This window comes from Mesoplodon mirus (genome assembly GCF_964341445.2).
Source record: "Mesoplodon mirus genome assembly, chromosome: 3".
Classification (NCBI taxonomy): Eukaryota; Metazoa; Chordata; class Mammalia; order Artiodactyla; family Ziphiidae; genus Mesoplodon; species Mesoplodon mirus.
This window is the reverse complement of record NC_138978.1, coordinates 126,100,939-126,113,877: the sequence shown is the minus strand read 5'-3', so window position 1 is coordinate 126,113,877 and position 12,939 is coordinate 126,100,939. Positions and strand designations below refer to the sequence as shown.

The following is a 12,939-nucleotide window of genomic DNA, read 5'->3' as shown; positions in this document are numbered from 1 at the left end:
ATACAATATTCTTTTTCTGCTTTCTTTCCCAGAGCTGGCATGGGAGAGATAAAAATTGGGTCTGAGTCATTTTCTATAATCACTCCACACCCTGCTATTTCTCATAACATGTCTCTGTGGATGATTAATGTGTTTACAAGCAGATAGTTTTTTATGAAGCATTTATTGACACTTATTATTAAGATGCTTGTGTTTCACTGGAAGCATCTGCTCTGAGACCTTTAAAGCACATGATGATAAAAATAGGCATGCATATGGAAGGAGTATTCTGTCCATGGACCACAAGCAGGTAAGCTCAGCATGCCAAATAGTGACGAAATAAGGGGGAAATACAATGGAAAAACACACCTGAGAAAAGTATTACATAAAATAATTTACTTCTCATTCAGAATGACTTTCCAGACCTATTGGTGAGACAGCAGTCTGTGAGTACAGATACAATCTGCAAGTCATGACAGTTCTAACAGGGCAAGACCAATAGAGTTACCACATTTGGATCCTGGAGTTAACTAGAGACAAAGTGTGAAACTGCATATAACAGAAAGGGGCGCTGATGGGGAACTCTGGGGACATTGAAAGCAAGACTTCCAGAGAGACAAAAAGTGTACAGCTGAGGAAACCTATACATTTAATACAATGAGATTTGTATACACACACTCTGGTGTCTTCATTTTGCAGCCTAGTCTATTGGTTTAAAAGCCACAAAGGTGCCCATGCATGTAATTTATACTGGAAAAATCCTTTCAGTGTTCAGGTATGCATGTGTGTGCACTTCAAAGGCAGTAGTTTTAAAAGAATGAGAAGAAAATGACTTCCTGGCCATTCATTAATAATTCAGGTGATATCCTGCACCTCCATTTATAAAATGATACAGTAATAAAAACATTGTACAAAACATCATAAATAACATAAAGGAGACATTTTCAAGTATTTCATGTGTCTTGAGAAAAGTTCTAAACAGTAGTTCTAAAAATTGGTATCCTTTTTCCTTTTTTTTTTTTTTTTTTTTCTTTTCTCTCTCATTTCATCTCAGAGCCTGGAAAGAAATGCCTTCAGCCTCTGTTAGTCCTGATGTTTGGGATGGAATGAACCAGATTCTACCTTCAAAAGAAAAACTTATGAGGGCTTTTCAGTTTGTGAAAACATGTTCCCCCCTTATAAAATAGAATCTCTCCCCTGATGCTGGTTTATAAGGAATAGGCATATAGCTTAGAGCCATTATGGGGAAACAAACAACCACAGTGAACTAAGGAGCTTCATCTGATGGCTAAAGTTCTCAGGGAAAAACAAAATGAGAAGAGCACCTTAATCAAGTAAGGAAAAAAGAGTAGGGGATAAGAATATTAACCTTTAAATCCTGTGTCCTTACTCAGCCAGCATCTTATAGTAGGTAGAGCTGGCGAGGCCCTACCTAAGTTTCTTCATTCTGTTCAAGCACCTCATCTCCAACTCCATACCAATCTGGCTGCCACTATTATGCACCAAGCACCCAAGCAAGGAAGGGGAGGCCAGCAGCTTGGGGAATCAAAAGCGCTATTAGTGATAACCAGCTAAAGACAGTCCTGTGTCAGGCAGGCATAAGATTCTTTATGTTTGCTCCTTAGAATACTGTCCAACTTGGAGGCTGTTGGTGGTTAAACTAAGCATGAAATCCCTGGGATGTTTCTCCAGAAAAACTCATGGAGTTTTACAGAATCAACTTTCCACAGGTTAGCATTCATTTCTTAGCCTGCAGGGCAGCTGGTTTAGTTTGCCCTGTTCAGTTGCAGAGTGAAAGACCGGGGATCAGAACACGTATGTATGTATGTACACACACTCTAGTTATGAGCACCTAGGTTCTTTCCTGCCATTCTTGCAAATATATATATGTATGTATATATGCATACATATATACAGAATGTGTGTATGTACATATATACATGTATATATACACACATACACAGACATACACACACACATGCACATAAAATAGATCAACCTCATCTAAACATCTCGAGTTTGGAGAAAGTGCTGGTTAACAGAACACATGTGCCTGTGGATGTCACATGAAGTGTCCCAACCACCAACCAACCAACCTGAGGTCACACTGTTGGTAGGAGAGAAAATCCAGACCCACAAGGCCATTATTTGGATACTTGCTCACATGGCACCCTAAAAGAAATTTGGGAAAATTGGACTGGAATGAGGTCCTGCCCTGATGAACACAAAAACACCAAAACAAAATATAGTTTTTGTATGGGAGACACCCACACATAGCCAGCAACATGAACACTAGGCTACAATGTGAAGAAAGCACTGATGCTTAATACAGATCAATATTTGGCCTCAGGTTTTCCAGGCATAGAGTCTTGGCATTTCAGCCTCCACCACTGAGCAAGAATTAGGCACACTGGGGCACCAGGGAAGGACAGTCTGTAGAACTCTTGGCTCCTTTCTGTTTCTCTGACCCACAGCTGGAAAGGTTGGCCAAATCAAGATAGAATCGGGACTTGAGGAAGCGGCGGTATGAATCCTTTTCCATCAGGTTGAAAATCTTCTTCTGAGCCTCATCAAAGCAGGTTATCGTAGGCTCCAGCATGTTACGACTTGTCTCGTCCCTGGTGCAAGAGTCCAGGTTTACCTAAGGGGCAGAGTCCAAGGCTTCATTAGACATTTTACCCCATAAGGATGGGAGGCTGCATGCTTTGTACTAAGTGTGCACTCTCTATACACCAGAAGTGAAAAAAAGGACATTCGGCTCCACCCTGGCACATGTGAGAGAACATAAAATGTTCAACTGCTTCAGGGTGGGTAGGGCAATAACTTCAATGATTTCTCACAAACTTGGGATATTCCTCCAAAAAAATTCATGATGGGAGATCATCTGAGTCATCTGGATGAAAGAGCTTTTTACTTAACTTATTTATGTGGGGTTGTCAAGATTGTAATAACCTGCTTCACTGTTGTACCTTTAACTCACATCGTCTAAGGATCTATGCCATTGAATGTCTAGAAAATTTCACTAGGATGCAGACAGTTCTTTGCCATGCAGACCTACCTCTTTGGTTGCCTGGACTGAGATGAATTCATTATAGATCTTTTTGGCCTTGGGACTTAGTTTAGAGGGTGATTTGATTTTCTTGTACTCTTCACAGCTGATCCAGAAGTCAAGGTTCTCCTCACTGTATTCAGACTTCAAGAAAGCTTTGAAAGCTGCCAGTCCACCTGTGACAGAAGAAAAAGAACCACAGTTGTCATCACAGTGACTGCCCTGGTGGGCACTGTATTGCAGATAAAGCTGGGGTGCTTGAGGGAACAAGGCATCAGTTCAAACAGTGCCCTATTTCCTCCTTTTGGGAGGTCACTGGAGGTCAGATGTTTGAAGTCTCTTTCAAGAAAGTGTTATGTTTCTGAAATGCCTATGCTGCCCTCAATTGCCAAAGTGAGTTTGGGAAAGAGAAACTGAGGTTGATTCTGCAAGAAACCTCAGTATTTGGGGGTTTTCCTCTACCCTTTTTCTATGTGATGAAAGAGATGGTTTTCCACATGGATTGTGTATGAGCTTTCTATAGTATATCACAAAGCTCTAGGATATGGTAAAATTTTAAGCAGACTGATTTTCTTGAGTCTGAAATGCAGAAGAAATCCAAGGTTTTCTGTAAGCCCTATGAGATCAGGCATAATATGAGATAACTTTTCTATCTAGTGTGCTTTATCTTCATCCCAGGGAGTGGAGGCTGGGGGAGAAGCTGTCATACTTACATTCATGACTAATCAGGTTTTCCAGTGATTCAGCCCATTTTTTGACTTCCTCTTGGCTCACCCTAGAGACATTACAGAGAAAGAATAACCTGAATGCTAGGATACAAAATGGGGGCAAAACATTTAAGATCCTGAATAAAACCCAGAGATTTTATTTTCCATCATTACGCTGAGACCTGTCATTGAATAAGGCCATCTTTCCACTAGATGTATGGAAATTTCAAATGCAAGCATGATCTCCATGGAAATGGAGGCCATCATGATCCAAATCTAGGTTACCTAGGGACATAACTTCCTTTTCTCCTTACAGAACATCTCTGTCATCAGATAGTTAATACGAAGTGCCTCTTTGCCAAGGCCTTTTCTCTTACCTCTGACAAATCACCACTTTGTCCCTCTTGCTGTGGGAAGAATTATGTTCACAGGAATCAGACTTCTGCAGCAGGAAACCAAGCCGATGTTTCATATCTTTTGCACTGCACAGAAGAGGGGGAAAAAAAAGAAAGAAAAAAAAAAGAATAATGATACTCAGCTCTCTTTAGAAGATACCCTAATGGTACAGTTCAAAAGGCTCATCACTAGTAAAGGGGCAGGGGTAGTTTATTTAGGATATAGGAGTTGAAGCTGGTATGAACTCTCAGGAAAACGAGATTCCACTTCTGCTTCTGCCTATGACTTACTGCAAAACCTGGAGCACAGCCTCCTTCATCAGTAACTGGAATTCTGACCCTTCAGTCTACCTGAGGAGCCTCTTCTGTAAACCTGTCTTTTTTTTTTTTTTTTTTTTTTTGGTACCCGGGCCTCTCACTGTTGTGGCCTCTCCTGTTGCGGAGCACAGGCTCCAGACGCGCAGGCCCAGCGGCCATGGCTCACGGGCCTAGCCGCTCCGCGGCACGTGGGATCTTCCCGGACCAGGGCACGAACCTGCGTCCCCTGCATTGGCAGGCGGACCCTCAACCACTGCGCCACCAAGGAAGCCCAAACCTATCATTTTGACCAAAGGAACACTTAGGTATCTTCAGCAGAAACACATTCAAAACTTGACTATTCTCTGAGTAAGTTTTAGGTATTGGAGAGCAAGCAGTCAATGGTGAAATATAGCACTTGCTTGTTGTGCGCCACCTTCTGGAGGGTAGTTGCTACTTCCATCTGCCTCACTGCTAGCAGAGCAATGGAGAAGAACCTGAGGAAGTCAAGGTTTGTTCAATTCCAGCCTGGATGTGGTGAGCAAGTCACATTATGGAGGTGTGCAGCTCCAGCAGAGAGGAGTGGAAAATGAGGGGGTAAACCCAAATGTTCAGGCTGAAACCTGAGCTCCTGCGGGTTTGCTTCTAAAGAAAGCAAGCTTTCCTGCTATTGCTACTACTTTCCTTTTTAACATCTACACTATAAGGATATTTACACTATAAAGGACACTTGAGGCTTAAAAACAATAATAAGGAGAAGCAAGCAAGAGTCATCACTGAAGCTCGTGACTGTTTAATTGGAGCAGAGCTTCCAGCTTATGGTCACTGTTTAATAGGTAGCTAGGGTACAGCAGGGCACATGACTTACTCCAAAAGGAGGACCTTTTAATAAGCTTTGAGCTCAACCTCCTCACTTTTTGTTATTTATTCTTCTGCTTGGATCTCTTTTCTTATAAAAGCTGAGACATAGTTTTAAAAGAGAAATGTTGTTTTGAAGGAAATGAAAGACTAAATGAATGACGAGTTGTTCCTGTTTAGAGGGAGGAAAATGAAGCCACAAGGACAAAAGGACATTTTAGGATGGCTACTGATATAATAATGTCTTATCTATGTGCATTTCTCCAGAAAGTTTAAAATCCATTATATTCTTGTGCTGCCCCTAAAACAGTATCTTCTTTCCCTCACAAGACTGTTCTCCTTCCTCTGTTTCCCCAAGTGGTCACGGGATACAAAATCTTCCTTAAAGATAGCCAGATCTAATCATGAAGCCTGCAGTGATTCTAAGGTGATAATGTAAGTATATTGTGATTGGGTCAAAATAGAAATCATCTCATGTTCCCATATGCCAGGTCCAGCTGAGATCTGACAGTTATTGACCAACACAGAATCTTTTCATGAAGACTTGAAAGTACTCTTAGCAAGTACATTACACTTGTCCTAATAACACAATACAACCATAGAAATGAAAACCAAGATGACTCCACTGACCTCTGAAGTAAGAAACCTGGATTTGATCTGCACTTTGCCACCCACCACCTACATGACCTTGAGCATTTCACGTTCCCTCTGGAGCCTCAGGCACCAATGTGAGAATGAAGGTGCTGGACAAGATGATTCACAGTTCACCAGTGAGGAAAGGGAAGAGCAGTTGACCCTGTTGATATAGAGTTTACCTCCCCAGGTTAGCCTCTAAGCTCCTGGAAGGCAAAGCTCTAGAGCAATTACTCACCTGTCTCCTAAAATATTTACCAGAGCATAACCTTCTCCTGACACTCCTGTATTTTGTATGATTAATTTTATAGATGAGTTAACTGAAGCTTGGATTGATTTGCTCCATTCAGTTCAGGAAATTAATGGTGGAGGTCAGGGCCACTGTTTTCATAAGTACTCTCTGCCAGACCCTCCTGATTCATTTTAAAGTAGCCATGAAAGAATGAAAAAAAAGTCAGATTATTTTTTCATACTCCTGAATGACAGGAGGTAAACTCCTTAGGATTACACAAAAGACTGTGCTTTCTGAGATAATTCTGAATTGAAATTTAAGGTGATTTCACCTGCAAATTTAAGGTTTTCAGAGGAACAAGAGAGGGGGTGGTACATGTACAAATTAACTTTTTACTTTATAAGATTAAGTAATGTAATATGCACTAGTTTTGTATTTTTTCAGCTAATATATGAGCATTCTATGAAAGCATTTATTTATATATTTTTTAAAAAGGCAAAGACATATGAGTAGCTGCATATCTTAAAGTTTGTTTTTTTTTAATCAAGAGACAGTACATTGACAAAATAATGTCTTTAAGATGAGATCTTCCACAGAGCCCTTAGCTGATTTGTTATGATCAATACTTCTTAACCACCAATCACACATGGCATTTCAAGAACTAGAGGTAGGGGCAGAGAGATAAGGGAGATCTAGTTTTGAAACTCTTATTTTATTGTAGCATTTGCTTATAAGGACACAGAGTGAAAGATACTGCAGCATCACACAGACAGCATAGTGCCTTTCTGGTGATGTAGCCAAACTTCATTCTGAGGTATCCTCCCCAAAACGAGATCTAGTATACAATCAGAAAGCCCAGACCCATGATTCTACGTACCTCAGTGATATTCAAATAAGAGTAACACAGGTAGAGACATTACAGACCACTGTATATAGTCCAAAAACCTCATATCACTTCTTAATTAGAACTAGCTTGGTCAGAGGATCAGAACAGTCCTCAAGACCGAGGTCATAGAAAGCAACATATGGGATGCCAAAATTTGGAGTGAACACTTCCCAAGTCACAATTTCTAGCTAGTCTTGAAGGAAAGCTACGAGGCTGATGCTCTCCTCACCACATTGTTTCTAATTCCAAAGAACCAGGTTAGTAAGTAGGATATGCAAATAACTTAAAAAGTCTATCTGAAAGTATAACACTATCTGGTTTAGTGGCTGAAAATAATCTTACCTCCTCAAGCAAGAAGCCGGCAGACCTGCAAGTCCTTTGCACATCTTGTGTAGTGTGGGATTCACGTTAGGAAAGAAATGCAGCAGGAAGAGCTGTGGCTTCTGTTCTGAGCGCACTTTGCCTTTTCTCCGGTAAGGATACTGTCAGAATCCTCTGAGCTTCTCCCTCCCAAGCCTGTAGGGGTCTCATTTATAGCCCAGCCAAGACCGCCCAGCCAATCAGATGGCAGCTCTGTAATACCATCTCCTCTCAGCCTCCTTCTGCCTCTCCAGCCTCTGGAAGAGATAAGGAAGAAAGGGCTGACGCAACAATGCAAAGTGAACAGGCAGAAAAATCCTCCTGCAAAGTAGACATACAGAAAATATAAACTTGCTCAGTTCTCTACGGATGTCTGAGGTTTTGAATGTCCAGAAAAGGAAGAAATAAGTTTACAATGCTACAAAACATGGGGTTTATTCATTGTCTGTAAAAACAATATCAAGGGAACTTGCCTCCTGGAAGGAAAGGGGCTAGCAGGAGTTCATGGGCTTACTTTGGGGCTGACTCTCAACGCACTTCCTCCTTTGGATTAGAAATATTATTTCATACATGGTCTAAAATCTGATCCTCACTGTTTCCAAAAGGGAGTGGGCAGAATCCATCGTTTCCAGGCAGGGATTTGCAGAAGTTGCTTTCTCTGTTGCCACGTTCACACAGGGATGTGCGGGAGGAATAGCTGGAACACAGACAGTTATACACCTGGCAGCACAGAAAACTAGCTGAGGCAAAATAGATTAACTACATCTGTAATCAGCCTAACTGTGGAATACTTTTCTAGAACTCTTACTAAGAACAGGACTCATACAAGCATTGAGAATCTCTTTGGTACATGCCTGCCTCCAGCAAAATGCTTCAAAACAGCAGCCGGGGGCTTCCCTGGTGGCACAGTGGTTGAGAGTCCACCTGCCGAAGCAGGGGACACGGGTTCGTGCCCCCATCCGGGAAGATCCCACATGCCGCGGAGCAGCTGGGCCCGTGAGCCATGGCCGCTGAGCCTGCGCGTCCAGAGCCCGTGCTCTGCAACAGGAGAGGCCACAACAGTGAGAGGCCCGCGTACCGCAAAAAAAAAAAAAAAAAGAAAAAAAAAGCAGCCGAAAGACAAGAGGAGAGAACAAATGAACAAATATAGACACCTGTTCTTATTTATAAGTGGATTTATATCTTACTATGTCTTTGCAATTCTAGGTATCCAAAGTAGTATTTCAAAATATTGAGAAACAGCGAGACAGGGAGAGAAGAAAAATATGTAGTTTGCTTTGCATGTTACCAGGGTCACAGTGAACCTAAGAATATCTAACCCTGCAGGTGCTTGTGAACCAACCTGGGCAATTAGTATCTTTGGTACACAATATGATGGATTGAATACTTCAAAGAATCATGCAGGTGTTTCACATCTTGTAGTCATAGCTCAAATACTCGCATCAAAGTTACAGAGGGATCTTCTCCATCTAGGAAGGCTATGAGTGGAAGGAGAAAAGTAATTTCTATGTCAGAACTGAACAGCTTTCATTTTGAAAGCAGAAAGGTTCTTGATCATAAGATACAGGGAACTGGGGCTTCCCTGGTGGCGCAGTGGTGGAGAGTCCGCCTGCTGATGCAGGGGACGTGGGTTCGTGCCCCGGTCTGGGAAGATCCCGCATGCCGCGGAGCAGCTAGACCTGTGAGCCATGGCCACTGAGCCTGGATGTCCGGAGCCTGTACTCCACAACGGGAGGGGCCGCAACAGTGAGAGGCCCACGTACCGCAAAAAAAAAAAAAAAAGATACAGGGAAGTGTACTTCTATTATAAGAAGCTGAGGACTCTTAAGGGTTTAGGCAAAGAAGATGAAAAATAGATGGGTTCTAGTGAGATGCAAAGGCACCCAAGAATATAGAAGGGAAGGTGGTAAAGAGCAAGGCCCCTACCATATACATGACCCTGAACATCCCTCACTGCTAGCCCCTGTCTATGGCTAGCAGAACAAGGAGATGGCCGAGAAATCTAAAAGCGTAGCGAGACCACAATCTCCAGAAGATGCATTTAAATTACAGGAAAAAATCTCTGGTCTTCTCCCATGAAGACAGAAAAAAATGTATTAGATTAGCTACTAGGCAACTTTTCTTTGAGCTATAACATAGAACAAATGAATTTCTTTGGGAAGTTGGCAGCCATCCTCAGTGGTGTTGTGGAAGGGACTACCACCTAATGCAAAATGCAAGAGGCCAAGGAAGGTAGACCCAGGGAGATAAACTAGTCAGAAATGGCATCAAAGAGGAGGGACTAATTAAAAGGGAGAGATGGTCACCCAAAGATGGACCAGGGCCTTCTTTGCTTACCTGGGCATCCAAGATAGTGATCACTTAAATAATCTGATTTTGGGAACATGAATGAAGACCTGATGGGAACTTGATATCTTGGACCTAGATCAAAGAGAAGCCTGGTTTGTCATGAGTTAAATATAAATAGCTTCAACAGATGAGCTGAATGGGATTTAAGACAATCTAGACTAACACCTTAATTTTATCAAAAAGGAAACAGAGAGGGAAAGTGACTTGCCTTCTTACTAATAGAGCTGGTTTCTTGACGCTAGATTATGTGGCTTTTCTACTGCTAACCTATCACTCAATTGTCTTATCTAATGAGATAAACTATGTAAACAGAGGTATTTCTAAATTGTAAAGTGCTACGCAAATATTTTTTTGTTTACATTATACACAGTAGATAACAAAATGTAATATTAATTTTATACACTTCATTCAAGGAAAACTCACCCTGCCCAATTTTCTCTTGCTCCATAACTGCAGGAGTTGCTGCAAACCTCACGGCTCTGGTTTTCCATTAAAACTAGGTCTTTTTAACTTTATGACTAGTCCATTAATCCGTGAGAGCATTTTGTATTTATTCACTTCTTTATGATTTCTCGCTTTCTTAGGAGTTTTAATATTTTAAAGAGTGTTTGGAAAAGCTTTTCATAAATTAACTTATTTTTCATTTGGGAGGCGAGGACTGGTACATCATGATACCTTGACAATTTTCCTCCCTCTTTCTCCGACATACACAAAGCATTAAATTCTATTATTCTATGACTGTCATTTCTGGATGATTCTGGTGATGTGGAAGAGCTTTATTCTAAAATGATTTAATTTTTATTTACTCATTTATTTAAGACATATCTTTTGAGCTCCTACTCTGTGACAGGTACTGTTTGAAGAATTGCTGTTACTATGGTGAATAAGAAAACAGGGTCCACACCCTAATGGAGTTTTCATCCCAGTAGAAAGAGTCGGGAAATAAATAAGTAATTCTAGATTCACCCATGTCATGAAAAAATAGGCAAGTGATATGAAAGAAACTGGATAGCAAAGGGCTCATTTAGCCAAGGTGGCCAGGAAAGGCCTTCTTGAACAGATGATATCTGAAATGAGATTTGATGGATCAGAAAGAATGAGAGATGAGAGAAGCCTAGAAAATATATACCAAATACAGGTAAGAGCAAATGAAATGTTCTTTATATAATTGGGAAAGGGCAAAAGGGGCCAGCATGGATAGAGAATTGAGAACAAGGAGAGAATAGCATGAAGTAGAGATGGGAATGTAGAGGCCAGGTCTTGCACAGTTGTAGGTCATGGTCTGGAGGCTGGACCTTATCAACATGCCATGGAAATCTACTGAAGGGATTGAAGAAGGTGATGGGCATGATATGATCATTCTGGCTATCTGGAAGTATGGATTGAGCAGGAGCATGGAAGCAGGTTGACCAGTTAGCAGAATTAGCAGTTTGGATCCTAGCTCATGAGTTTCTACATTGCAGAATGGATATTTACTTCACAAATATTTTCTAGAATCTTTGTGCTAGACATTCTGCTAGGTCTTAGTGACCTGAACATAAATCAGAAATGGTCTGTACCTTTTAGGAACTCACACTCTCATGGGAAGGATCTTTAAATAACTGGAAAACGCTATGTTGAGTGCCATTATTATAAACTTGTTTACATAAAATTTGAGGAAAGAACAGAAGGTGCAGAATAAACGCAAGCTCTGAAATTTGGAGTGGTTTTCACAAAAGAGTCTGTTAAAGGATGAATAGAGACTTAGCAGGTGTATAAATAAGAGAAGAGCATTACAATAGAGGGCAAATAATGACAGCTTATTCTACTGGGCACTAATAGTGCAGCGCAGCATTTTAAGCACTTTATGTTAATAACTCAGTTATTTCTCATAATTCATCCTGAAATAAGGTCCTGCAATGAACCCCATCTTACAGATGAGACATAGAGAGTTTAAGTAACTTACCTGAGGTTACATATCTAAGTGGTGGTGAGAGGTGTTCAGCTCTATTATTAACCCCTATAACATTGACGGTTCTATTATTAACCCCTATACCATTGACCTCTATGTTGCCATGACCATAAAGGCTGAAAGAAAGCATATTTTTTGGAGACCATAGAGATGTCTAGTGTGATTATAGCTTTGGGGGAGAGGGAGAGTGCAATGAAGATAGATGAGTACTCTGAGACCAGAGGGTGTTTCTGGTCACCTTGAAGACCAGATTTTACCGTGTAGTGGTTGGGGGGCTAGCCAATGTATATAAGCAGATAATATTAATGTTCTAGAAGTAGCACTTGGGCAGCACTGCAGGGAAATAGATTGGACATGAGAGAAACTGGCAAAAAGTTTGAAGACTATTGCAATAGTCCAAGTGAAAGATGATAACCATAAAAAATAATACTGCACAAGATAGTTGCAAGAATCACATGAGTTAATACATATAAAAGTGTTCCTTAAACTGTAAAATGCTGAACATCTGGAAGGTACTGTTGACAAAAAGGATAAAGAAGTGCTGTTTCCTACTGGGGGAGAGTAAGCCACAGTAGAATATAAGCTGGTAAGTTTCTAATTTCCAGGTAAGTTTCTAATTTCCTCACCTTTAGCTCAGGGAGAACAAAGGAAAGCATTGCTCAAGTTCTGAGGGAATCTAATACAAGGAAATAAGCTGTTGTGGCAGGCTTCCGATTATTTGCTTCCACCAGGTTTTAGAAAGGGGCACCTCTCTCCACTAGGGCGGATGTGGGCCTGGGCTCAGCCTTAGGTGGCATTCACACCATCTACAATTTCCTCTCAGCTGTTAGAAGCCTCCTTCCCCTGTATTGTATACTACAATGGCCTGGATATCATTGAGAGTTCACAGTTATTGATTTTTCAAGCTAAAAAGCAAACATACCCAGCTGTAGGATGCTGTATGCCAGGAAGATGAACAGGGACTTTCCCAGTTTGTCTTATGTTTGGGAAATGTGTCCTGCTCTCTACATCCAGCTTTGTGAGCACATGCGGTAAATCAGCACCTCTCACCCTGACACTTGACATTTAATTAACTGGAGGGGAAAATCTTTGTTTCCCCAGAAGTAAGCGAAGAACAAAAATATCTCTGTCTCAAAGATTAAATCTTTCTTAACAGAACTTAGCCCAAGATAGAAACAGTAGTTTCATAAGAGTTCACTTACCTCATGCCAGTAGAAAGAGATGACATGATGTCATGGCAGGT

The 12,939-nt window shown here is 41.1% G+C and overlaps 1 protein-coding gene across 1 annotated transcript; it reads right to left on the bottom strand.

The window, feature by feature from the left end:
• Positions 1 to 358: 358 nt before the first annotated feature.
• Positions 359 to 7,528, bottom strand: RGS4 (regulator of G protein signaling 4). Its single transcript, XM_082615992.1, has 5 exons — positions 7,379 to 7,528; positions 4,113 to 4,217; positions 3,742 to 3,803; positions 3,038 to 3,204; positions 359 to 2,620 (listed from the first exon to the last, which is right to left on the bottom strand). The coding sequence occupies exons 1-5, from the start codon at positions 7,420 to 7,422 to the stop codon at positions 2,381 to 2,383; spliced, it is 618 nt and encodes a 205-aa protein (XP_082472118.1). The 5' UTR covers positions 7,423 to 7,528; the 3' UTR covers positions 359 to 2,380.
• Between the last annotated feature and the right edge of the window lie 5,411 nt (positions 7,529 to 12,939).

Coding starts and splice junctions, on each gene's coding strand:
- RGS4 (XM_082615992.1), bottom strand. CDS start 7,422: ATGTGCAAAGGACTTGCAGGTCTGCCGGCTTCTTGCTTGAGGAG. Junction 4,218..7,378: donor CCGGCTTCTTGCTTGAGGAG/GTAAGATTATTT, acceptor TCTTCTGTGCAG/TGCAAAAGATATGAAACATC. Junction 2,621..3,037: donor CAGTCCAGGCAACCAAAGAG/GTAGGTCTGCAT, acceptor TCTGCCCCTTAG/GTAAACCTGGACTCTTGCAC.